We start from the raw sequence: 24,777 nt of genomic DNA on the forward strand, positions 1-24,777 counted from the left end.
GGGGCGCGGGCCGGGCCGCCGCCCCCTCGCTCTGGGCCGGGCCGCGGAGGGGCCGCGGGAGCCCGCGGGTGTCGGGGCTGCGGCCCGGCCTTCTCGGCGGGCGGCCAGGGCGAGGCCGGGCCTGGGCGGCCGCGGTGCTATGTGGGAGTCCCATGTCCCCTCTCCTGCCCCCCGCTTCCTTTTTTAATTATTTTTTCATGTTTTTTTCCCATATTTTTTTCCCTTGGGGCGGCCCGGCCCCGTCCGTCCCGTCCGTGTCAAAGTCACAGGCACGGCAAAGTGTCCTGGAGCAGTTCAGGCTTCCATTTTGAAATGCTCCCAGTGATGGGATCCTCCTCCGTCCTGCCCCGTCCCCGCTGCCCCGCCGTGCCCTGCCCGGCCGGCGGCTCGGTATTTACATCCGTAACCCCGGCACCGGCCCGCTCGGGGCTCAGGTGGGCAGGAATTGCACAGAAACGCTGCCGGGACTCGAGTTACAGCTTATCAGACCGGCACTTCCTGGGCCAAGTGGCTGTGATTAAAAAATCATTTGTAGATTGTTTCTCCCCTTAGTTGTTGCAGTGTCTGTACTAATGCGTTGCCTGCCTGTGGGGATTGCAGTCTTCCTTCATAAAATCTTTCGTGCAGCAGCAGATCTTACTGTCAGGCAGTGCCTTTTCACTTTGCATGCAGGATTAATTGCCTTTTATTAATTTTGCCTTATTGCTCTTAGTTGTAACGCTAAAAAGCTCCAAAAATAGTGCTTTTAATTGCCTTATAGTTGCACTGTGGAGTATGAATTTTTTTCCCAAGAATAGCAGTAGCTGTAAACAAAAGTTTTACAACTCTAATGCTCTTGTCATAAACCCATCACTTTAGATCTTACTTTATCCTTCTCTGGGTTTGTTTTGATTTTTTTCCCAGAGGGGCAAACTCATGGAAGAGCATTTCACTTGTCCTTACACTTGATCTGTATTATTAGCCAATAGAGTTAAGTTTTGGGGTTGTATTGACATTATAGAAGGCATGTATTTTTGGACTTCAGACTCTTCTTCTGTTCACAGCTGAAGGAATACCAGCAGAAGAACAGCCCTGGAGCAGCTGCAGGAACTAAGAAAAAACGCAAAACTAAAGAAGGCAGCAGACCCTCCACTCCCACCACCGATGACCAGCAGCCTCCAGAGAACGTGAGTGCCTCATTCTTTCTCTTAAATCATTTCCCACCTCCCTGCTCTTTGGCTTTCTGGACAACCTGAGTGGAGCTGGGAAGTGGTTGTGCTGCTGTAACAGCTGAGTGGTGTAGATGCCGTATGAAGTGTCCTACAGTAGTTGGCAGCTGCCAACCTTCCAGTGGTGGAAGGTGCAGCTGGAACCGGGGTCTGTCCAAAGTGGTGGTGACCGTGCCCTGTGTGTGCCCAGAGCTGCTGTTTTGAGGTGTTTGCTCTGGACGAGCCTGGCTCTTTGGCTGCCTTTGATTGATGTTTTCTCTCTGTCCTTCTCTGAGCCGTTTCTCTTTCCCCTTTTCTTTCGCCTCCTGTAGATTCAGAACATTCTGAAGGTGCTGGTGTCAGACCTTAACCGCTCCAATGGGGTAGCCATACCCTTATTGGACAAGAGGAAGGTGAGGCAGTGCTCGTGTCCCTCGCAGTGACTCGCTGTCCCTCCCGCATGCTTCGGGTTCTGTCCACACTGACCTCCACCTTCGGGGTGGAGCCTTGTCCTCACACATCCATTGTCAGTTGCTTCAGTTCTGTTGCTGTTTTTCTTAACATGGAGCTCTTTGTGTTTCCGTTGTGCTTGTTTCCTCCTGGTTTGTGTCAAACTTAACACATGGAAAAGTGAACTTTGTCAAAAAGTCTTCCTTGAGACAGCTGAGCTTTGAGGAAAACAGGAGGAGGTAGTGCTTTCTTAGCCTGTATTTCTCCTGCTCTGAGTGTCATTGCTTTGTCTCCTGGAGCCTGGTTTCTGAAGGGCACGTTTCTGCTCATCTCCAGGCAGGGAGCTGCCCTGTCAGGTTATTCCAGCCACCCATGTTATGACAGGCAATGGAACTGGCACAGGTGATGTACAGTCTGGCAAGTGCTGTGGGTTTAAATATGCTTGGGCAGGAAGTCAGATACTTCAAAGCCAAGCATGTACAGGCTTTACTGTATTCACATTCCCAAGATACTGAAGAGGAAAGGGCAGGAAGTGTGCCAAGAAGGGATAGAAACATGTTCAGGAGCAAACATGAACAAACAGCTTTTTAAAAATACTTTTTAAAATACTGGTTTTCAGACAGTCAGTTTATTTAAATGAGGCTCAAATTGTGATAGCAACTCAGGGAAGTCAAATTTTGTAGGCCACGGTGTTCTTCCAATTTTGTTGTACCAAAGCCCTGCTTTTAATTTTCACTTGCATCATTTTGGTAGCGTTGTTTCAATGTAGTTGTCATGAAGTAACTCGTTATTATATTTACTGCATATCCATGGGTCTCCAGCAATAAATATAACTATAGTAATCACATGGGATACCTGATAGATGCAGTGAAACCTGCAAGATGGAATGGAGTTCACTCTGAATTGCCTTTGTGTCCTTTTTCTTCTTTTTTTTGGTGTGATAATACAGCAGCTGTTCTGTCCAACACAGAGTTCCTCCAGCTGGACTGTATAGGTTCTATATCAGTAGAACTTGAGTGTTGTGAGGACACACTGCCAGCTTTGGGGTGCTGGGTGTGCCTCTCCAGCCTCAGAAAACCTGTGTTGTGACTGAAGTGTCACTCTTGTCCTGGAACTATTTTCAGTTTACACTAATAAGCTCATTGTAATTTAAATCTCAGAAAAAGAGACTTGTTTCACATTGGAGGCTGTGATGAAGATGGGTGGTCCAGGGCTGTTGCTGAGGTGATGTTTGGCCTTGCAGTGAAGGCCTACCTGTGTCTGCAGCTTCAGTCCTGTTCTGCAAATGGAGAATTTATTACTCAGTTCATTCTTGTTTTCCCCTTTTTTTTTTCCTCTTTTCCTTAGAGATGTGATTGGCTGTTATGGAATTTGTGGTTTGTTGTGCCTGGGGTTTTAGGAATAATTTGAAAACTAGTCTTTAATTGCAATATATATGTAAAGAAAGGTTTCTCTTTCCGGTTGCTGTCTTGTAAAAGCCCTGAGTCAGGAAAATGCTGTTCAGGAGCTGGATGCTAATAGGGCAGAAAAGCTGATCCTTGGCAGCTGAGCTGCTGCTGCCATTGGTGTCTGATGTGAGGCAGAGCCCTCCCTTCTCACCCACTTCAGCCTTCTTGGCTCTGAAACACAGAAAAACCAGCAAAATAGGGGCCTTTGTGTGAAAGCAAACAGACCCTCCTATATGCTAAGCTGAGCAGAATTACTTTTTATTCTATATTATTGGAAGCTCACAATGCATAATTTCCATATAAATGTTTTGCTCCTAATGCTTTCAGTTTCCAACAAATTCAGTTCTTCAAATAGTTCGGGGGTTTTTTTGGAAGTTTATTTCAAAACTGCTCATTGTGAAGGCAGAAGGAAGGAGTTCTTGTGGTTAAGGCACGTTACTGGTTTTTGCATCTTGAAGCATTGAGCTAAAAGAATGTCCTGATCAGAAGAAATTAAGGAAAAATTTTCGAGATGTGCTGGGAAAGGAATTCCTCCTGTCCCTCTGATGTTTATATTGGTGAGCATCTGACTGATGAAGGTGAAGTAACCTTTAGCTGGAAGAAGTGAGGGATTTCCTCACCTTCCTATAAGCACCTAACATGTATTGCTCCTTGAGGGCACAAGTATCTGTCCTGCTAAAAAGAAATGCAGAAAATTCTGTTTCCCTCTGCAGTCTTGCAGCTTACTGTTTTCATTAAATCTGTCTTCACTGTTGCTGTATTAACCTTGCTGCTGGATTCATGAGTGAAGTGCTGAGCAGGTAAACAGGGAATGCCAAGAGAGGGAGATTTCTTGTTTCCTGTTAATGCCAAGAAGGAAGTGACTGAAATAAGAGGGAACTTTTCCAGGTGGAATTGGCAGAGAGCTGCAGTGTATTGGTGTGGTTGAATGTTGAACGATTATCTCATCTGTTTTGTGCTGGTTTTAAGTGATGACTTACTGGAGATGGATGATGAAATCAAACAAATTGCCATAAAACATGAGAGCACTGTTGGGCCTTTATGGCTCTGGGATGCTGTGCAAGAGATTGAAAGTCCAGTTTACTGTGGCTTGGTAGAGGGGGCATCAGATGCCATTTGTCCTCCCACAAGGGCTGGATGGGAACTTGCATTGCTGTCCAGAAATAGTGTTTTGGCCCTTCTCTTTTCTGTTTGGATTCTTCTAGTCATGGGATCCATAGTTGCAGCAGGGCCATGGGCACCTGCTCCCAGCCACCTCCCTTTGGCCTGTTCATAAATGTCCTGTTTCTAAACTGGGGTTCATGGCATGCCACAGATTTCACTGAGTTTTAGATGGAGCACTTGAGTTTGACTAGCCCAGTTCTCAAGTAGTCACTAACCTGTTCATTTCCACCTTCATTTGCATTCAGTGACCTGTGTTTTCCCCAGGCACGGCTCTAAAGTGGTGTTTTTCAAAGCACAGTGACATCTGGCTTTGCCCTCACTTGCTTTTTGGTGAATCTTTTGCAGTGAATCTCATGTGTGAACTTACAGCTGGGTGACATTATTGCCCTGTGTTAAAGAAGGGAATTGGACTATGGCACATGTGAGGGCCCAGCTCTGGAACACTGTTTGTCCATGGTTACAGTCACCTGCTTGCTCTGGGGAGAACACAGGATCCCTTCCACATGTTCCTAAACGATTGATTGTTCACATCTGTCTGGTTTTCACAGGCGGGTCACAAGGTGATGTGTTTGTGTTGTGTGTGTTTTTGTCCACTTTGCATGAAGGCTGTAATCCTGTGCTGTGTTTTGTGACAGGCATACTTTGACAGTGATGTTGCCACTCGTAGTGCTGAGCCGCTTGCTCCCGATGTCCCTGTGCTCTCTAACAGCAACAGCCTCCCTAGTTGTGGTTCTGTTCTGCCTGCTCCTGAGAGCATGCAGCTGACACAGGTTTGTGAATTATCATCAATATTGCCATTGAACGTTGAACGTTGGTTACTGATGCCACGTTTGTGTGGAGAAAGATGATCTTCATAAATATGACATGAGTAGTTCAGATTTTCTCCTGTTAAAAGTACTCTGTTCTCCACTCTCCATCCAGTCACAATGTGTCTGTGAGAGCAGAGAGAGGATGTCTCCCTGCAGCTTCCAAAGCTGTTTTCCTTCCCCTTCTCTCCTATTCATTATCGAAAAGTACTCTTACTAAGACAGAAGGTCTCCAGTCAGAGCAATCTGTGATTCAGTTGAAGGTTTTTTCAGCAAAGTGTTGATTATACTGATGAGTAGTAACAGCAAACATAAAGCCTGTGACACTTGAGTTTCTCTTTTCCAAGAAACCCAGACTCACACTACCCAGAAGTGATGTGTAAGCCAGGAATGGGTTGGTGGTTTTCAGTTCATCTTCCTTTGGGAAACAGTAATTACAGGAGCTGTGGAACCTGAGCCCAGGTGTAATCAAGTGTTCGTGACACATTCATAAATGTGACTCCCATCTTCTTTTACAGGCTTGTAAGTTTTTGTGTTTCAATCCACAGATTCACGAAGCTGGGGATCATAAAAATGCTCTGGATGAGAACAGGTGAGTGCCTGTGTTGGCTTTGCAGCAGGACCCCAACAAATTAAGGTTTTATTCCTGCCCAGTGCTGTGCTGATTTGGACAGTTCCCTGGGAGAGGTTTTCATTGTGAGGTCTTTGTTCCCAGGTCTTTCTCATCAACAGAAAGTCTCCGCCAGTTGTCTGAACAACTCAATGGCCTGGTTTCCCAGGTATGACCTCCTTTTCATCCATTTCTTGCATTAATTCTCCTGGTGTTTGATGTGGAGCTTTAAGCAGCCAGCTCAAGGAAACACTCTCCAATCTCAGAGATGTCTGCAGCCATCCTACTAAACCATATGATATTTAAGCATTGAAAAGCAAAAAATCCTGTTTTAGCAATGTAGGATTTCAGCAGTAGGAAGAAAAGCAGAGTGGGATGAATGAATTGCATATATTCATGGGAAGATTTAGTGGAAAAGAATCTGAATTCAATCTGCATAATTCAAATCAGCTTGTCAATAGGGGCAGCCAGGTCTATCCTGAGCCAGAAAAGTGTTTCCTCTGCCTGTGTGTGGTTGGTTGAAGTGACAGGTGCTATAAGGAGTGTTATTGTTATAGTAGGTTCTTACTTAATAGTGATTTGTTGCCTTGGGGACAAAAACTGACTTACTTCACTGATTTACTTCTAGTCTACATCGTATGTGAATGGAGAAAGTGCTGTTTCTTCCACAAATATTAAGGAAATGGAAGTAAGTTGTTCTCAGTCTGTCATGTTTTTTTTCTTATCATTTGCTGCTGTTGATCCCTTGTTGGGACTCTGTGCTTCCAGCAGTGTTAGTGAGGCCTAACAGAATGCACAGGTCACATCCATCACTGTCTAGTGTCACCTGGTGCTTGGGTAGTTGTGGTCACAGCAGTCAGAGGCAGGTATTGGAGGTGTTCCCAGTTTGAGGACTGGGGATAATCTGGCTTTCATGCAACTGCAGTTCTTATTTCTGATTCACTTTTATGTCAAAATGAAGCCTCAGCAGAAACGGATAAAATAGGTTGACATCCCAGCTGCTTTTGTTGAAACCACAGATTTTGTTTTGTTTGGAGAATCTGATTATATCAAACTGTGATAATGATTTATTTTTCTGTCCTTTTTAATTATTGCTTTTTTCCCCCCCTTCCTCCTCTTCTGCTCCTTCCTTTTTCTCCTGTATGCATGTGCCCGTCAGACACGTTACCAGGAGCTGGCAGTAGCCCTGGATTCCAGCAATCTAACTAACAAACAGCTCGTTACAGAGATAGAGGAATTGGTAAGAAACAATCCAACCAACCAGTTTGACATTGTCTTTGCTGCTCCTCCACGCTCTCTGGGTGTCTGCAAGGCTACGGGTTCCCTCACAGTGCCACAAGGAAGGCTGCTCACACAGCACTTTGTAAGGAACAAAATGGGCTGTATGGAAAACCTGGGAGGAGGATCAAAGCCTAAGGCCACTCGTGAGTGTGTTGGCTCACGTGAGGAAGCAGAGACAGAATTTTGCTGTTTCCATTAAAGTGGGCTCTGTTGATCTCCTCATGCTGTCCCTGGATGATAAGCATCCTGATAAAACAGCTATTTCTGGTCCTGGTCTGAATCCTTGAAATACACAGTTCTGGTGCTGGCAGCAATGTGAAAACCTGTTTCTGCAGGTGGTGATGCTGTTCTAAATTTATCAGCAGAGTGGGAGCAATAGGTCCAAGAGAGCCTGGGGCTGTTTTCTGATCATATCCTCAGCTTCTCTTGGCACAATGAATGAACTGCTTTGTCCTGTGGCCTGCATGGATTCCTGCTGCTGCTTTTCAGCCTTCAGCTTTAACACCGCAAGAAATGCAGCTAAGTGGACCTGTTTCAGGCTGAAAAGAGCCTTTCTTGTGTGAAATACTTTTCCCCATTTTGTTCCTCCCTAAAACTACGCTTTTCCCAAAGTTCGTCATTTCCCAGTGTACCCCACGACCCCTCTTTTTGTTTTATTTTTGGTTTTGGGTTATTTTTGTTCCATTCTGTTTCTTTTTGTGTTTTAGCTGGGCTACAGAGGTATAGTGCATTGCCCACCCAGGATTCTCCTTGTTTGCCAGCTTTTCTATTTGCCTGGAGCTCTCTAGGACCTTTGCTGCATTTGTGCTCTTGCCTTTGCTTTTCCTGATTATGTTGTGTGCTGGCATTGCTAAATCAAAACCTCATCCCCCCTCCATCTGTAGTCATGTTTCAAAATGCACTGAAGGAAGTAGTGGTAGAAAGAAACAGCTTGGCCAATACTCATTATTTGGGGAGGGGGAAAAAATACTAATTATTTAGTTACTTATGAGGCATCTGTGAGAAAACTGCCAGGGGGACAAGAGCAGCAAAGGGCAAACAGCTGCAGGGTTTGGTAGCTGCCACTTTTGTCTCCTTCACTCCATACCTGCAGATTCACCATGTGCCGTCACACATCTCCAGTTCTTCACCCATAAGATTGAAATTGGCTGGGACAGAATTATCCCTTTCCTTGCATCTGGCTCCAGCTCTCTCTCATACCACCTTGGTGGGAGCCTGCCAACGTACGTGCAGCTCTGCATGACTTAGAGGCCAGTTGCTAACTGGGATAAAGGTCTAGGGAATTATTTAAAGGAAAAGACCATTTATTTTTTATTTAAAGTGGTTTTGGTGATTGTCCTAATACACCAGGATGACTATGGTTAATTGCACAGATGTGGGATATTGCAAGTTTAACTGAAGTTGCTGGATGCTCAGATAGGAACATACAGGGATTTCAACAGAGGTACTGGAGAAGAACTGTCATAATGTACTGAGCAATGAAAAAGATATCAAGTGTATTAATGAAGGGAGCCCCGAATCTCTTACTTTTAATAGCTGAGATCAACTTCCTGGTCTTCTACAGAAATGGAAATTCTTTTTGCATTAATCAGGCATATTATCCTAATTTGTCAAAGTGAAAATGTTTCATCAGTATGAGAATATTTTCTCTTAATATTGGTGCATCAATTTTCTTCCGTAGAAACAGCAGAACCAAGAAGCAATGAATCAGCTGGAGAAGGTAAAGTGTGTCCTATTTTTGGATACATAGATACAGAAATAGGTATCTGTGTTTCTAAGGAGTATAAAGAGTCATGGACTGTGGCACAGGAGTGTGTGATCTTGTCTCATGTTAGATTCAGTTTCATTTGTAGCATCAGGTTGAGTATTTTGAGTTCATGATTTGGCTCAGCAGGCAGTGTCCTTATTTTGACCAAAGCTAATATTTAAATACTCAAGTTGGAGGAGTGCAGTGGGAGCAGGAGGTTACAGTTTAGGTTCTTGCCAGGAGCTTCCATTCCAACACTGCCACGTTTGTACTGCAGTGATTGTGCTGTGCTGTCACTGCTGTTCTGGGATGGAAAAATGATTTAAGTAGCTCAAATAATGGAAAATGAGCTGTGTCTTTAAAAATACTGGTATCATTTACATGCCAGAGATACTGCCAATGAATCCCTACTTTTCTAGTTTGACATAAAACATCAGGGGTTAACTAGTTGCCTGTTTGTGCTGAATAAGCATAATTTGTTTCTACAGGAAAAGAAGGAGTTTGAACAGAAATTTTCTAAAGAGCAAGCAGCCCTGAGGGAACAGCTACAGGTAAGGCAGAGCCTCCATTACAGTAGTCACCTGGCTTCTGCTGTTTTCTGATTAGTGACCACTCAGTCTTTAACATGGAAGGAAGCCATGAGTCCATTCCTTCAGGAAAACCGAGAGTGTTGGTCAGCCAGACTGTACTTAACTGCAGGAGCCCTTTACTGAATTACCCTTTTGTGGCAACAGTGGAATTGCAGTGACAAGCAAAGAAGTTTTGTGCTGAGCCGGTTTTCCTTTCCCAAAGGTTCACATCCAGACTATTGGAATTCTCGTGTCTGAGAAGTCTGAGCTGCAGACAGCCCTTGGACACACTCAGCAGGCCGCACGGCAGAAGTCAGGTGAGTGACTGTGAGCACTGCAGCCCGAGCTGGTGGTTACACTGTGGGTTTCAAGTCACAGGCATGACAGTTGCTGGCAGCCAGCTCACAGCACTCCCTGACTCCTCAGTGAGCAGGATTTGGCACTGGCACTGCTGCTGTCATCATCCAAATGGGAGCATGTTGGTCCCATGGCAGTTGAGGTTCTTTTGTGCATCACTAAAGCCTTGTCAGCTCTGTTGGGCCTGGTGACTACCCCAGACTGTTCTTTTCTGATTCTTTTAAAACTTTGTTCCTGTTCTCCGCCCTCCCTCCCACACAGCTGTCATGTTAATGTAGGTTTTACCCAAGCCTTTTATTCTGAACTACATTTGAGCAATTTATTCTAATAGGAAAAAATCCCCCAAACAAATATTGTCTATTGTTCTGCAAAGGAAGTTTCATCATCTCCCTCTAAAAGTGAGGCAGGTAGTTACAGAGAGCTTTGCTTCCAGAGCTGCTAGTGAATCACCTGTAGAGCCAGGAACCAGTTCTGCTGATACACAAAGCTCTGTGCTGCCTGAAGAGCTTGTTGACAAAGTAGAAAGTGCTGTTCAGCCAGTTCCAAAAAGCTCTTTGTGGTGTAGCTGTGACTGCCTGTGCTCTGACTTGTGCAGGGGAAGCTGAAAGCCTCGCTGCCCGTTTACATTCATCTCGCCAGCGGGTGTCGGAGCTGGAACGCACCTTGTCCTCCATCTCCATGCAGCAAAAACAGTCAGAGAAGGTAAGAGTCACCTCTGCTTGTGCTTAACCAGCAGCTCTGCCTTTGGCTGTTTGCTTATTACTACACTGCTGCAAAGCCTGTAGTCCCTGCTTAGAGAAGAGGCAGAAATTAACCCTGTTAATTGTTAATTAACCTTGTAAAGCCCTATATTCTCCATGATCAAGGCAAACTTCACTCAGGTTTCTGTGACCACTAACCATATGGTCCAGTTGCTGTCTTCAGATATGACACCTCATTTCGTTAGTCTGGCAGCTTCACACAACACAGAGACCTTGTCACAGAATTCTCCATCAAATGCACACTTTAGGATTGATACTAATCCAGAAGTTTGCAGAAATAACCTTGTTCCATTAGTAGCATCACATTTGAAGAGACTGAGCACACTTATTCCTGGCAAATTCAGGTGGTTCTAAGCAAACCTGTCCTGAGGTTTTTGCTAAAGTTATGACCTTTTCTGGTTTAGCTGATCTGTTAAAGGTGAAATGAAGTATTTTTTAAATTTCTTTTGTTTGGCTAAAGTCTGTAGATGCATCAATAGTTTCTTTTTTTCTCCAGCATAATAAAGAGCTAGTGAAGGAGCGAGACAACCTGAAAATGGAACTGTACAAACGAAGGTAAGTCCCTTCTGCTCATTACTGCAGTAGGACTCTTCTAAGAGAGCCCCAAAACATAACAAGGGGCACAGACTACAAGTGGTGACTTGGGAGGTTGGATATTCAATTACAAAAAAAGTAGCCACTAGATGTGACATTTCTGTGATTCTAGCTGCCAAGAAGCACTGGACTGTAGATCTGTGACCTGGACATCAGCAGACCCAGAGTACATGCAGTGGTGCCACTTTAATTTTTTGTTTGTTTCAGCAAAAGTAGCGAGGAAATAAAGCAGCAGAATTCGGAGCTGTCAGAGAAAGTTCATTCACTGGTGTCCCAGAACTCAGCTATGAAGTTGGATGTGGAAGATTTGCAGAAGAAACTGGAAATGGCTGAACTGATGATTCAACAGGTGAGGGCAGATCACACTGATCATTGTCAGACTTCCTTCTGAGAGAGGGGGCAAGACTTAAGTCTTGGCTTTAAAGGAAAGCACAAAAACTCATCAAGACATCCTTTCAGTGAGGCCTTGGAGGAGCAGAAAGTTTTTAATCTAAGGAGTTGGAGCAGTAGCTTTAAAAACATTGTGACATTGGTCTGCTAAAAGAGTGTTGTACAGTGTGAGGGGGTGACTGAATGCACCAAGTGAGGAAATATGGTGACTTTTCAGCTTGTATCTGCTCAGCACTTTGGTTACTCAGCTGTGCAGTCTCACTGAGTAACCAGCTGAGTAGGGGTGGTGTTTGTACCCACCCAAGCAGAAGAAGCTGGATTGGACAGTGGCAGCTTGGAAGTCAGCTGGGGAAAGTTAGGAGAAGCAGCCAGTTAGAAAGGAACTGCATGGAGCAAGCTGTTAGCAGGTCAGAGAGCAAGCCTGGTGTTACCCTGGGCCTGGGAGGGAAGAAAATGCTCTTTTTTTTTACTCCTAGACAGTGGCTTAAGTTACCCTTGAAAGAAAGCCAACTGCTGCTCTTCTGGGAAAAGTACTGTGCCTCAACTGAATCAGCCTTGCTGCTTAGTCCACTGACATGTTCCAGACATTGGCTTTAAATTCCTGACATGTTTGACAACTTTTAAGGTCACAGACTTTTATACCATCTGATCTGTCTGTGTAATGCAGACTCTGGAAATGCAGAGTTTCTGAGCCAAAGTTTGATTAAGTCCTATTTTCTTAATTAAAAAAAAATCAGTAAGTGTAAAATTGGTAGGGAGGAGCTGCCCAGTTCAGCCTGTTTCACAGGCTTAATATCTTAAGCTTTAAAAATTTTAATCCCCTTTTTTTTCTTCACATTGAACTTCACTGTGAGTTGGAGCACTTTGGAGAACTGTAGAAGGTTACAATGTGGATCTTGTGGCAGGTTACTGTCGGGGGAAAGGCTATGCAGGAACTGAGTATTAACATTTTGCTTCAAATTTCTGATTTTTATTGACAGTTCTCAAACCAGACAGGGAGTCTGGATGCAAACCAGCAGCTGCAGATGGCTCTGGAGGAGAAGGCGAGCCTGGAAGCCCAGGTTGCTCAGGTAAGAGGTTGTATGAAATACAATCCAGATCTTGATGTCTGTAAAGAAATTTGTGTGGCAGAAAAATGCGGCCTGAGCTTTGCTTTCTTCAAGCTTTATCCCTTAAGCAGTCACTGCCAAATTTATTCAGCCAATGTGATTTTCTTTGTGTTTGATTTTGCCTTGAACAGCTCTCAGAGTCACTTCAGCAGCTCCAGGCAGAAAGGGATCAGTATGTAGAGAAACTGAAGGAGGAGGGGAGCATTTGGCAGCAGCGGGTGCAGCAGCTCTCTGAGCAGGTAACCCCAGGGGCAGGGTCACACTGCTCTGGACAAACACAGGCTGCAGGAGATGCACCCTGAACGTTGTTCTAATTTTGACTCGTGTGGCCTTGCAGGTCCACACGATGGCAGAGGAGAAGGAGAAACATATGGCCCAAATTCGGGAGCTGGAAGCCAACATTACAGAGTTGATGAGCGCATCAGGTAGGGCTTCCAAAGTGGGGCTTCCCACTGCAGAGTGCCAGCTGGATAACTCTGTCCTGCTGTGCAGGTGCTTCCACACACACATGGGTGTGAAGCTGTGAAGACAGCTGGAGGCCAGCTGACCCTTAGAACCCTCTTCTCCTGGCAAACAGCAAAGGAATTCCTGCAGTGAATGGCCCAGCATCCTGATTCTGCCTGTAGTACCTGCCTGACTGTGCTGTTGGCCTCTCTGGCCCAGGAGTTTGGGAAGGCAGGATGCTCTTGCTAGGGCTGTGGGGGATTCAGCAGCAGACAGGAGGATGCTGTGCTTGGTTTTGGGGTAGGTTTGCTCCTTTGTTCCTCTCTCAGTGCTGTGCACCGAGGACTGGACACTGCAGCTGGTGATCCCTTCTGGGTCAGAGAGCCCTACAGGCTGGGGTGTGCCTTGTGTACCCAACAGGGATGTGTATTACCCAGGATTTACCCTGTGACTGAGCTGCTTGTGATTCCATCTCCTCAGCAGTGAAGCCCATGGATGTGGAGCCTTCCTCCCCGCCGGGGCCCACGGCAGCAGAGCTCAGCCTGCAGGAGGAGATCCAGAGGCTGCAGCAGGAGAAGGAGGAGCTGCAGGGGCAGTACCAGGCCCAGGTCCGGGACAATGAGCAGCTGAGCCACCTGAACCAGGAGCAGGAGGAGCGGCTGCTGGAGCTGGAGAAGGCTGTGCAGCGCTACAACGAGGAGTCTGTGGACAGGCAGCAGATCCTGGAGGACATGCAGAGTGACAAGGCCACCATCAGCAGGGCACTGAGCCAGAACCGGGATCTGAAGGAGCAGCTGGCTGAGCTGCAGAATGGGTTTGTCAAACTGGTATGTCTCTTTTGTGCATCTTTTCCCACTGCTTCCCTCACTGGGGAAATCCTTTAGTAGTGCAAATGTGAAAAACTGGCAGAAGCACTTATCCCTCTCTTGTCCTGTGACGCTATGGATTCTGTGTCTTCTGAGATACAACACCATGCCAAGAGGTTCCCTGTAATTCCGAGGTTCCCTGTAATTCCTTACTCCCTCAAGTGCTCTGGAAAGGTGAAACCAATCTCTGTGTCCAGAGCAGTTTCCTTTTCCCTCTCCTCCCCTGGCAGTCAGGCTGTTTCTGTCCCCGAGTATTCCTCCTGCCCTTTTAACTGGATACACATTTCCTGTTTCCTGTATTTACCCATGAGGAATTTCTCAGCAATCTTTCTTGCTGCTGTCATTCATTCTTACCCATCCTGGAGCTGAATCCTTACTCTTGCTTTGCTTCTTTCAATATAACACCTTCCCCTTTGGGGCCCTGGCAGCCTGACACATGGTCTGGCTGCTGATTTTTTTCTTTAGTCCTTTCTGAACTTGTTTTTGAATGTCTGTGGCTCTGTTTGGGATATTCACACCACCCATCTGCTTGGGAGCTGACAGGCTGTATGATGTGCCAGGCCTCTTCTTGGCACTGTCCCAACACTGATTCCCCTGGCTCTTCCTTGCTCTTCTCCCATCTTCTGATCCTTTCTGTAAGTTATTTACTGTCCTGAACAGTCAATATATGGCCTTTAATTACAGCTTAGAGTAACACAAGGGATGGCACCCCACTGTATCAGGAATGCACATGGTTTATTGACAGCCTGTGTTTTGTGGTGGCTGGGGCAGTTTCCTTCCACAGTGGTGTTTGTCTTGCAGACAAATGAAAACATGGAGGTTACAAGTGCCCTACAGTCAGAGCAACACGTAAAGAAGGAGCTGGCCAAGAAGCTTGGGCAGCTGCAGGAGAACCTGGGGGAGCTCAAAGAGACGGTGAGCACCAGCAGGGGGATGGCAGGGCCGGTGCAAGCTGCTGGCAACTTCCCAAACGTTGATGGAAGGATGGAAACAGGCATTGTAATGATCAAGCTGGGAGCCTTCCCCTGTTGTCTGCTGCCTGATGTGGGCAACCAGCATGTGGGGGCAGATGGTGGCTGCCTGCCTGGTTGGTGGCTTTGGGGCAATGTTGACAGCTTGGATCATGCTTCTGGCAGAAAAGGGTTTGATGTGGTGGTTTGATCTTGTTCTCTCAGCTGGAGCTGAAGACACAGGAGGCCCGGGGCCTGCAGGAGCAGCGGGACCAGTGCTACAGCCACCTGCAGCAGTACACCCTGGCCTTCCAGCAGCTTGCAGCTGAGAAGGAGGAGCTGCACAAGCAGTACCTGCTCCAGACACAGCTCATGGACCGGCTACAGCATGAGGAGGTCCAGGGCAAGGTCACGGTGGAAATGCACCTGAAAGAGCTGCAGCAGACCAAGGTAACAGTAAAAGGGGGCAAGTGGAAAGATGGGAGGAAAAGTGAAATATTCAGTGAAAGGTCGGGTTGAGTTTTTGCAATCCCTTCCACCGTGGGCTGTTCTGTGATTACACCCTGTGCCATACAGGTGAATGATGCTTGTCTGGAGCAGAAGCACTTTTTCTGTGTTGTCTGTATGTGATGCTACTATCTGAAGAATAGTGACTGTTTGCAGTCTGGCTTAAGTTTCAATGATCTTCTGCTTCTCCCCTGCAGGAAAGTCTGGAAGCTGTAGCCAAGGAAAACAAAGAGCTGCAGGCCCAGATCAGTCAATTGGCAGCAGAAATGGATGGCAGGATTTTGCACCAACTGGAGGGTGAGTAGCTGCATCAGGGAGGAGGTAGAGCTGGGCTCTCTGGGGTATTCTCTCCTTGTTCACCTTTCTCCTTTTACAGAAGATGATGAAGCAATGAATGAAGAAATCCAAAAACCTTCATTTGTGATCCCAGAGAAGTTTGAAAGCCATGAAGAAATGGTGAGTCTTAATGGGTATAAAAGCCTTTGGTTTTAGTTCTAAAGAAATGTCCGGTAAAGGACATTTATCAGCTGTGATCCTACCAGCTGGGTGCAGTCATGAGGGGAGTTCCTTGTGCACAGCAGCAAGAAGCCAAGACTTCTGCAGCATCCTTGCAAAACAGGCTGGAAGTCTGGCAGTGGCTTGCCTTATGAAGGCAACTCAGCTGGCACAGCAGCTCCTTAATGGGGCTTTGATGATGATGTTCTCTTTAGTTTGAAAGCAATTTGGAAATGGTGTCAAATATCTGCTAGATTTTTCTGCAGGTACAGTCACAATACTGCAGTCAAAGAGGTATCATGGGAGCCAGTATTTAACCTGCATGTTTGTACTGCTTGCAAATGAGAGAAGATACAGTAGCTGCTGCCTGGTTCAGTTCCAGGACAGTCATGGAGTACTTTGGTTTCATAGCCATAAATAAAATGAGGCAAACTGTTACTCTGTCCTGAGATGCACCACTGACCCCGCTGAACACAGGGGAAGCACTAATGTGCACACTCTGGAATTCTTCTTAGGTCACCTTCGTGACCTCTGCCATGTCCCAAGTGGAGCAGGAGCGACAAGGCCTGAGGCAGCAGCTGGCTGCTCAGAAGCAGCAGTGCAGAACCCTCCTGCAGCAGATCACAGCTCTCAGGCAGGAGCAGCAACATCACATCGCGCTGGATGGAGGTAAAACTTTGGCACAGTTTGGGGACAGTGTGACCATGAGCTGTGCCTGGGCCAGCTGGCTATGGCTGCTCTGTACTGTGCCTGTGAGTGCATCCTGCCCTAGGAGGAACTGTACATTGCACACTTCCCCTCCAGGTTCCGTTATGGATACTGTTCCAGTGGAGGTTCACGAGGCTTTGAAAACTGCCATGGACAAGCTACAGGTAAAGCAAAGGATCTCACGTTGTTTCAGCTCTGCTGCTCTGCTCAACCAGACTTGGATCCAGTGTCAGACAAACACAGCACACAGATTGTAGGGGAATAAGTAGCAGATGTTCCATAATAAGAAGCTCCTTCCTAAAAAGCTCATCACAGCCTGTCTCAGCACAGGAAAGCTTGCAGCAGTAACTGCCCTCCCACCCCTAGAGGCTGTGGAGTGACCACACTGACCTGTGGTCTTTTCCTAAAGAAATAGCTGAAAACAGACTCTTCACCCTGCTGGGGTGAAGCGGGTGGTCTGCAGTCCAGGAGCTGAGTATGACCAGAGCTGTGCTGCCCCAGCAATGAGAAGGTAAAAGACACCTTGTTTCATGCAGAGATGGCATTTCACACTTTCTCTATCTCTGTTCCTTTTTAGCATGAGATTGGAAACAAGCTGTAAAGGAGCAGGGTTTGTTCCCCAGGCTCAGACCACTGTCAGGGGGTGTTATCTTTAGCACAGGTGTTGTCTGTATGTGACTGACCCCAGTTTCTGTGTTCAGTTGCGTTTCACAGAGCTGATGCACGAGAAGGCTGATCTGAAGGAACGTCTGGAGGAGCTGGAGCACCGCTGCATCCAACTGTCTGGGGAAACAGATACCATTGGTATGTTCAGGCAGCACCAGCACAGGCTAAAGTTTGTTCAGTGTGTTACATGTGGAGCAGAAGGTCCCCAACAGCTTTTGGAGCTGGAGCCCTCCAACCAAGCAGTTCCTGTCTCCTACTGCTGCCTAACTGGGCTAGGTCTCCAATTCAGTGCTGGGTTTCCTATATCCTCATGCCACATAACTGTACTCACCATAAGACTTGTACCTCAGTCTTGCTGACACTCCTGACTCTTGTCTTCCAGGGGAGTACATTGCGCTGTACCAGAGTCAAAGGGCTATCCTCAAACAGAGGCACCAGGAGAAGGAGGAGTATATCAGCAGGTTGGCTCAGGATAAGGAAGAGATGAAGGCAAGGAATCTTTCCTGTGATACTGCTCCAAGCAGGGGGGGCCCAGGGAGCACTTGAACAGTCCAAACCTTCACACGCTGTTCATTTGCGACAGGGGTAGGACTGCAGACTGCAGGGGTGTGTTTGGGTTGGGTGAACATCTCATGGGCTTTCCTTTCCTTTGGTGCAGATGAAACTACTGGAACTGCAGGATTTGGTGATGCGCCTGGTCAGGGAAAGAAATGAGTGGTACAGCAAGTATGTAGCAGCTGCTCAAAACCCAGAGCTGTTGGGCAGCCAGGCGGGAGCAGTGCTGCCAGCGGAGAGGCGCATCGAGCTCAATGCCACCGACGGAGAAGGTGAGCTACAGGACCAGCTCTGAGCATGGAATGGCCCTTGGAGTCAGTGTTGTGTGAGGATGGGAGGAGTTACCTGCCTGCCCTGTCTGTGTTCCTTACAGGGTTACGAGAGGTGAACCTGTCAGAGGAGGCGGAACAAGAGGCTGCTGTTCTTCATCAATCCGGTTTCCCCCCTATCGACAGTAAAGCTGCTCAGCCAAACCAAGAGGACCCCACGGCAAAGCAGATAATGCAGCTTCTCAGAGAAATCCAGAACCCTCAGGAGAGGCTGGGCTCCCTGCCCGAAAACCCGTGCATTCCCTTCTTCTACCGTGCTGATGAGAACGATGAGGTCAAAATCATGGTAGTTTAAGTGGTGCTAAATCTGACTGACAGCAATTTTCCATGGGCCTGAAAGGACTTAAAACTGACTTGTACGTGCCCATACCTCTGCTCAGTGCCCTTGGTCAGAACAGATTCCTAAAGACATCAGTAAAGAGAGATTGCATCAGATGGAACTCGAGCATCAGACCTCATCTTCTCTTTCTCTTTTCTCTGTTACTTGGTGTGCTTGGAGTACAGGCAGACTCTTAACTCATCCTGGGAGGCAGCTGGTGCTGGCACATCACCTGGGCCAGGTCCAGGCTGAGGGGAAAGGAGTCCATGATTTTGGGCAAAATGACTTAATCCCTTGTCCCAGACTCTGCTGCCACAGCCGTGACTGAGCCATGGTTCAGATCTGTCACTAATGACTGTCATCAGCCTCGTTCCTTCCAGGGTTCCCAGAGTAACTAACTTGTTCTGGTTATGGACTCTTTGGACTCTTTAACAGGTTGGGTTTGTTTCATACTACGTATCTTAAACTCCCCCCTTCCTGCTGCAGCCTCTCTCTTGCACCTGTATTTGGAACAGGCTCGTCAGTCTCTGAGCCCCCAGCGAGCGGCTCCAGGGCAGCACCTCCAGCCCTGTGTGTTCTCATTGCCAGGGGAAGGGACTGAGGGGGGCCTTGGGGGGGTTTTGGTTACTTGACAAAGCTTTATGTGATTCTTGGGAGTGGGGTGGAAATGTAACTGCACTTTGAAGGATGATGTGTTTCACTTGTATGTGTCTGAAGGTTTTATTTATTTTAAGAAATGGGAGAAATAAGTAAAAGGAAACCACTTAATAAACATGCTTCGTTTTGAATTTCTGGACTCTTAGGGGTTCTAGTTCTCCATCCCTGAGCTTTCCTCTTCTCCCATTTTGGTAAGGAGTGCAGTAGAGGGGTGGAAACCAAGATCCTGTGGCCCAAGTGTAAGTTTCTGGGACACATCAGCACCTGGCACTGCCTTGAAGCCACAGCCCTGATTCTGAGGAGAAAACAAAACATGGAGGGAGGAGAGAGCTCCCCGAAACAGAAGCAAAACAAATCTGGGTGTGGAAGTGGTGAAGTGAACTGCATGTGAATATCCTGCTACCGAAGTTGCCTTCAGGCAAAAACTGTTCTCAGGAGGGCTGGTTTCAGCAATGGAGTTCTAAGGGAAAGCACAGGTGAGGTTCAAGGGACCTGATCAGCCCAGCTGTGTGATCAAACACGAGCCTGGGCTGGTGCCTGAAGCAGCACCCACCACCTTCCTGTTACCTGTGGAGATACAGAGGCAAGCACAGGAACACAGAATTAATTTTTGTGTTTGTTCAACAGGAGAGACCATTCATTTCTTCACATCCAAGCTGGTGAAGCTTTACACCAGCGTGACAGAGAGCTTTTCTTCTACTGCCAGAGGCAGATTAAGTGGGGGTTGTTTTTTTTTCAAATGGTCCATCTCAATATTTCCATATGCAACTGAAAAAAGAGCACAGAGCACACTTAGTGCTTTCCTGTGAGCCCCCAGGGGAAGATGGAAGCAGGTTTCTGAACTCCATTTGAATGGCAGGAGTGGTGTCAGTCTATCACAGCACAAGTGACTGGGCTCCCCAGTTCCCAGCAGTGGGGGTGTGTACATACTGTATCTGTGTAAAATGCTGTATATTCTTTGAAGAGAGACTAAGCCTGTTGCAGTGTTCATGCCTGCTCCAGCCATTCATAAATCTGTATCATAACTAATAGGGGAAGGGCTGTGATTTAATACAGAGCATTATTGTAAATGGAATAAATCTTTATTGGGAATTTAGTGCTGTGAAGGAGACAAGACCAGTGAAGAAAGTCTGTGGTCTGTTGCAGAGGTGACTTAATCCTGTTACAAATTTGCTTTCTGAATAAACTTATTCAGAGGGACACTGACTAGATGTATTTCTTCTGCACAGATCACCTTGAAATTAGGCCAGAAAAAGGTAAGTGAAGAATGAATTCTTTATTGAAAGCACCTGCCCTGACAGTGACGAGCTTTCATGAATGTTTTCTGTAGCCAGACTGCTGAGAGGTTTCTCTTGGCTAACATTTCACATCCAGACCCCAGCTTCAGATTAATTTTTTACCTTTTTCCCTTCAGGAGCATTTCCCTGACCTCACCTTTGCTTGGAGTGAACCAAGAGCAGCAACTACTGTTCAGCTGCCACCCAACAGCTTTAAACTGGAGAAACTGCACTGGCTCTGCACCTCTGATTTGAGAAGAAATAGAAAAATGCTTCTTAAAGGCCACAAGCACCAAACAACAGGAAATAGCTGCTCCACTGAAAAAAGGACACTTTGGATGAGGCTGGAGAGCAGGGGATAGGATTTATCCTGCCTGGGCAAGGTAGCTGGTATTCTCATCAGGACATACTTGACCCCTGACAATCAGGTTTCTAGTTTTGCAAAATAAGGCTCTAATACTGACTTGAATAAATAAAGAATATTTTTGAAGGCAAAACTATGTAACAGCCCTGTGTGTAACACCAGGGATAGATGGACCAGGTCCGGTGAGGGGGAAAAAAAAAGGAGGACAGGGTAGGGCAAGCAATACCTATAGATGGAACAGTCAGGAAGGAATCACTAGAGATGGAGTCTATTCACTCAACTCAGTGGCTACTATGAATAAAATCTTGAAGGAGCTTTTCAAGAAGCAATCTGTATGCAAAACTCCCACCTTCTCTATGTCCCACCCCTGAAGCACCTCCACACATTTTCTCCTACAAAGGGATTTACCTTCTGCACCTGACAAGCTGTTTCACTCTACTGCAGCTCCTGGACACCACTGTTGCTGCAGATCTTCTCCACCTTCCCTATTAGTGACAGCACCTGCTTGCATGTACAGCTCATGAAACTCTATGAGATGAAAAGATTAGGTTATAATCAAACACAGCTTGAAAATCACCCAGAGAAAGAGAGATGGTTTTATTCTAGTCGTGGAGACCTTCATTATACAGAAATGAGAGTTTATTTCATCCAATAAACGAGAGTGACAGGTAGATCACAAACTGCATCACAGCTACTACCAGCACTGAGACAGTTCACCCACAAGTCTGGGGTAATACAATAACCCAACTGCACACAGCAGAGAATTTAACAATCAGCTCAAAAACTCAACATTGGGATTTGGTTAACTTTTTGGATGTGTTTGTGTATATATATATGTATATAGATATTCTTTTCCTACTGGAGTATTTCCTAAAATTCACATAGAAGCACAAATGGCTTTAAACACCTGGACATATATAGATTTTTCATCTTATATATATATTTATAGATATTTATAACAGTAAAGATATGTTTCTCATTACTACAATATACTTGTTTAACTCCTTTAAGCAGCTGGGAAGAAAAAAGAAAAAAAAAACCAAACAAAACCCCCCCAAAAAACAGTTTCACTACAATCACATCTGATATGTGTGTGTCACAAATTACAAAGAAAACAAGCCATGTGTGAGATTGGAGTCAGACCATTCCAGGACAGAACAGCTAAGAGCAGGCAAAGAGTCTCAGAGGGAGCAGGACTACATGTCAAATGGTGGTTTTGGGCTCTCCGGGCGGGCGGGACTGGCCTTACCCGGCCGGCTGGACGTTAAAGACAAGAAAAACAAAGAAGAAGGGAAAGGGAAGGAAAAGGAGGAGAAGTAGTAAAACAATAGTTAAAATACAGAAAGGAACTGGTGTCAGAACAATAGAGGATCCACAACAGAAATTAAGAGCAATAGCACTGAAACGAGAGAACTTCAACGTGAATCAGGCCTGGAGGAAAGCCTGGAACACAGGTGGCTCATTCAGCTCTGGTAGAGACATGACATCTGAGATGTACAGGGTTGATATATTTTTTTAATTCTCAAGTATTTTTTTTTTTTTTAATACATGTAGCATGAAGAGTAAAAACCAAACCTTAAGATGAGTTGTGATCAACAACGGTTACAAGTTTCCCCAAACACGTACCATCCACATGCAAGAAAAAGGCTACGGAAGAAAGTCACCACAGTACCCCAAAAACACTGAAAGATGTGCTTATTCAAAGCAGAAATATTTTCAACAAAACATCACACAGCGAACTCCCTGAAACATTTGGCTGTCCATGTGCAAGGGGGGAGCAGCGTGTCTATTCCCCTCGCCCTGCTGGGGTGTCAGGAAAGTCAGCCAAAAATGATGATGCAAGACAACTGCTGGCAGGAGCCAGTGTGTCCCCAGCAGGAATTCCCCAGCCCTGGGGAGCCGAGCAGGTCTGTGTGCTCCTGCACGCTGAGGTGTGTGCGCTATCTCAGACTTCACTCGAGCAGGACTAGATCCGTTCATTCCCCCCCTCCCTGCCTCACTTTGATAAAAAGTTGATTGCACTGTTCCCAACATGAAATTTTGCACCTTAGAAGTCAAACTAATACACAGGACATCTAATCTGTTCCTAGCGGTGTCACGTGTTTCGACAGCATGTGTTTTTATTTTTTTCCCTAAGTCACGCCTTTGTCTTAACTACAAGAAAAGAAAATAGCTACAGATCAGTCCCGGGTGCTACAACTAAGTGGTGCAGGCAGGACACTTATCCAGGCTAGACCAGGCAGATGGAATTACTGGACGGACAGCCACCACTTGGACTTAAGGGTGCCCCTGTGGCTGCTCTCTCCAAGGAGCCTGTGTACTTCAGGGATCCATGCCACTGAATGAAGGCTACTCTACGCTCACAAAGCAATACAGGACGCACGAGCGAAGACGAAGAGCTCGATCACTAGTGTTTTTTACAACACACTGGGAAGGGGGTGGCGGGAGGCAGAGATGTGGGATGGATGAGAGGAGTGACTGTGGCTGAGGAAGGGAGGGTGGGATGGGGAAGCCGCCGGCACGGCGCTCGTCGCCAGCTGTCTACAGCCTCAAGTTATAAATCTAAGAGGGACGGTTCAGCCGGTCGGATTATGGTGGGTCGAGTAGGTGAGGCGGGGCCCCTTCTGCTGTGAAAAAGCAGGAAACAAAAACAAGAGAACACACACTGTGGTTAGCAGGGCAGTTGCAGTCACGGTCACACGTGGTGCTTCTCCACCTCGCCAGAGCCAGCGAGAGAATCTGACGTGAGGCACAAACTCCACGCGGGAGACGCACCAGGCCTCGCACTGGCCTTTCTGCACAAAACAGATCACCTGTAAAGCAATCCCATCCCCTGCACAGCCAGGTTTGCTTCCCCTCTGAAATTTGGAAGTGCAGAGATTTACTGCCAGTGAGTGCACTGGCTCTGGAATGAGTGTGGAGAAGCACGGACAACAGTGAGCTCCTGTATCAAGCACATGACAGTCACACAGCATGGATGGGGCCCTCTGAGACGTGCTGCTGGCAGAGGTTCTTGGCTGGTTTGGAGAAGCACCTTCTTCCCCTGCCCTCGAGGCTACTGCAAGCCTGAGATTCCCTGTTCTGGCACAGGAGACTGATGTTGGATGTCAGGGCCAAGCTCACTGTTTCAGTTTTCTAGTTCTGGCACTCAGCAAATGCAGCTTCTATTTCAATAAAAGGAACTTTGGTTACTGCTACTCCCTTCTGTTCCAGCCCTTTTGCTGGTACTTCAGCTATGTAAATGGGCAGCAACTTAAGTGTTTGCCCTCTGTATGGATTAAGTGTTCTAGACTCTCCTTCCTGTAAGGGACTGGTGGGGGGGAAAAAAAGCCACAACAAAAAAATACAAGACAACACCCCTGCCATGTCTCTCAGCTCATTACTTCAAATTATTTATTTACTTTGGGCTCAGAATGCAGGCTTTAAGAAGTCTATAAATAAACATGTGTTCTGTAAGACAGCGAGTCCAATCTGTGGTTTTCCTTTAAAGTGTGCTCCCTGCAGTGTCTGCAACCTTGATGGTGTTTCATTAAGATGGACTAAATTGTTCAGTACCAAGCCAGAGTAGTTTTAAGGTCCGAACTGTCTGAAATGCAAAGAGAAAATCCAACAGCATACAGACCAAATTGAAGGGAGCCCTTGCACTGATCATACAGGACCAGGTGTCCCAGAATTAAAGCCTCAATTCTACACTGACAAGCTTTAATTTAGATTACAGAGAATCAATTGACTGCTGGAAATTAAAGCCCTCCCCTGACACTGGGGCTGAGAGGAGAGAGGGAAGAGCAGCAGAGAAGGAGGATATTTGCACCAGTAGACAAGTCTTGCTTTGCACTGACTGCAAATCTATAATCACTCTGGTACCAGAGGAGTTACACCCCTATCAATTGGGGCAAGTTCCATCATCTTCGCAAATTAACCAGAACAATTCTCCAGTCCTGTTTATTAAACCTCAGCAGAACCTATTGCTCCAGATCTATTAAGCCCCAGATCTCAAAACAATTACAACCACTTGTCCCTTGCCTTGGGAAATAATACATAAGAATAAAAAAGCTTCAGACAGTAAAGCCACTTTCAAATGTTATTTCCTTGACTGAAAAGTCAATGGGGACTGCGCGACCCCACTATCAGCATGGCAATCAAGTTACTGCTCCTGTACAGCAAATA

General features: G+C 46.4%; 2 protein-coding genes across 23 annotated transcripts in view; one reads left to right on the forward strand and one right to left on the reverse strand.

Annotated features, from left to right (window-relative positions):
- GOLGA2 (golgin A2) overlaps positions 1-19,108 on the forward strand; it is a 24,653-nt gene extending 5,545 nt beyond the window's left edge. The window contains exons 2-28 of one of the 7 annotated variants that reach the window (XM_027687431.1): positions 1,044-1,166; positions 1,520-1,600; positions 4,885-5,019; positions 5,604-5,647; positions 5,771-5,834; positions 6,294-6,353; positions 6,825-6,905; positions 8,628-8,666; positions 9,182-9,244; positions 9,486-9,579; positions 10,215-10,321; positions 10,877-10,935; positions 11,182-11,323; positions 12,345-12,434; positions 12,605-12,712; positions 12,811-12,898; positions 13,398-13,744; positions 14,585-14,698; positions 14,959-15,183; positions 15,438-15,537; positions 15,620-15,696; positions 16,251-16,404; positions 16,540-16,607; positions 17,145-17,247; positions 17,492-17,598; positions 17,768-17,936; positions 18,038-19,108. In XM_027687431.1, the coding sequence (XP_027543232.1) occupies positions 1,044-1,166; positions 1,520-1,600; positions 4,885-5,019; positions 5,604-5,647; positions 5,771-5,834; positions 6,294-6,353; positions 6,825-6,905; positions 8,628-8,666; positions 9,182-9,244; positions 9,486-9,579; positions 10,215-10,321; positions 10,877-10,935; positions 11,182-11,323; positions 12,345-12,434; positions 12,605-12,712; positions 12,811-12,898; positions 13,398-13,744; positions 14,585-14,698; positions 14,959-15,183; positions 15,438-15,537; positions 15,620-15,696; positions 16,251-16,404; positions 16,540-16,607; positions 17,145-17,247; positions 17,492-17,598; positions 17,768-17,936; positions 18,038-18,288 (3,093 nt within the window). In that variant the 3' untranslated portion in view covers positions 18,289-19,108. Of the gene's footprint in view, positions 1-1,043; positions 1,167-1,519; positions 1,601-4,884; positions 5,020-5,603; positions 5,648-5,770; positions 5,835-6,293; positions 6,354-6,824; positions 6,906-8,627; positions 8,667-9,181; positions 9,245-9,485; positions 9,580-10,214; positions 10,322-10,876; positions 10,936-11,181; positions 11,324-12,344; positions 12,435-12,604; positions 12,713-12,810; positions 12,899-13,397; positions 13,745-14,584; positions 14,699-14,958; positions 15,184-15,437; positions 15,538-15,616; positions 15,697-16,250; positions 16,405-16,539; positions 16,608-17,144; positions 17,248-17,491; positions 17,599-17,767; positions 17,937-18,037 lie in introns of all 7 variants that reach the window. The other 6 variants (XM_027687430.1, XM_027687429.1, XM_027687433.1 and 3 more) reach the window with 6 other exon arrangements.
- Positions 19,109-21,187: 2,079 nt separating this feature from the next.
- The window catches only part of DNM1 (dynamin 1), a 66,736-nt gene continuing 63,146 nt past the window's right edge, over positions 21,188-24,777 (reverse strand). For 6 of the 16 annotated variants that reach the window (XM_027687442.1, XM_027687437.1, XM_027687441.1 and 3 more), the window contains one exon: positions 21,189-23,237. In XM_027687442.1, coding sequence (XP_027543243.1) covers positions 23,165-23,237 — 73 coding nt within the window. In that variant the 3' untranslated portion in view covers positions 21,189-23,164. Of the gene's footprint in view, positions 23,238-24,777 lie in introns of all 16 variants that reach the window. The other 10 variants (XR_003534895.1, XR_003534893.1, XM_027687445.1 and 7 more) reach the window with 3 other exon arrangements.

The sequence above is a fragment of the Neopelma chrysocephalum genome, unplaced genomic scaffold (assembly GCF_003984885.1).
Source record: "Neopelma chrysocephalum unplaced genomic scaffold, ASM398488v2 Primary Assembly neopelma1_74, whole genome shotgun sequence".
NCBI classification, from domain to species: Eukaryota; Metazoa; Chordata; class Aves; order Passeriformes; family Pipridae; genus Neopelma; species Neopelma chrysocephalum.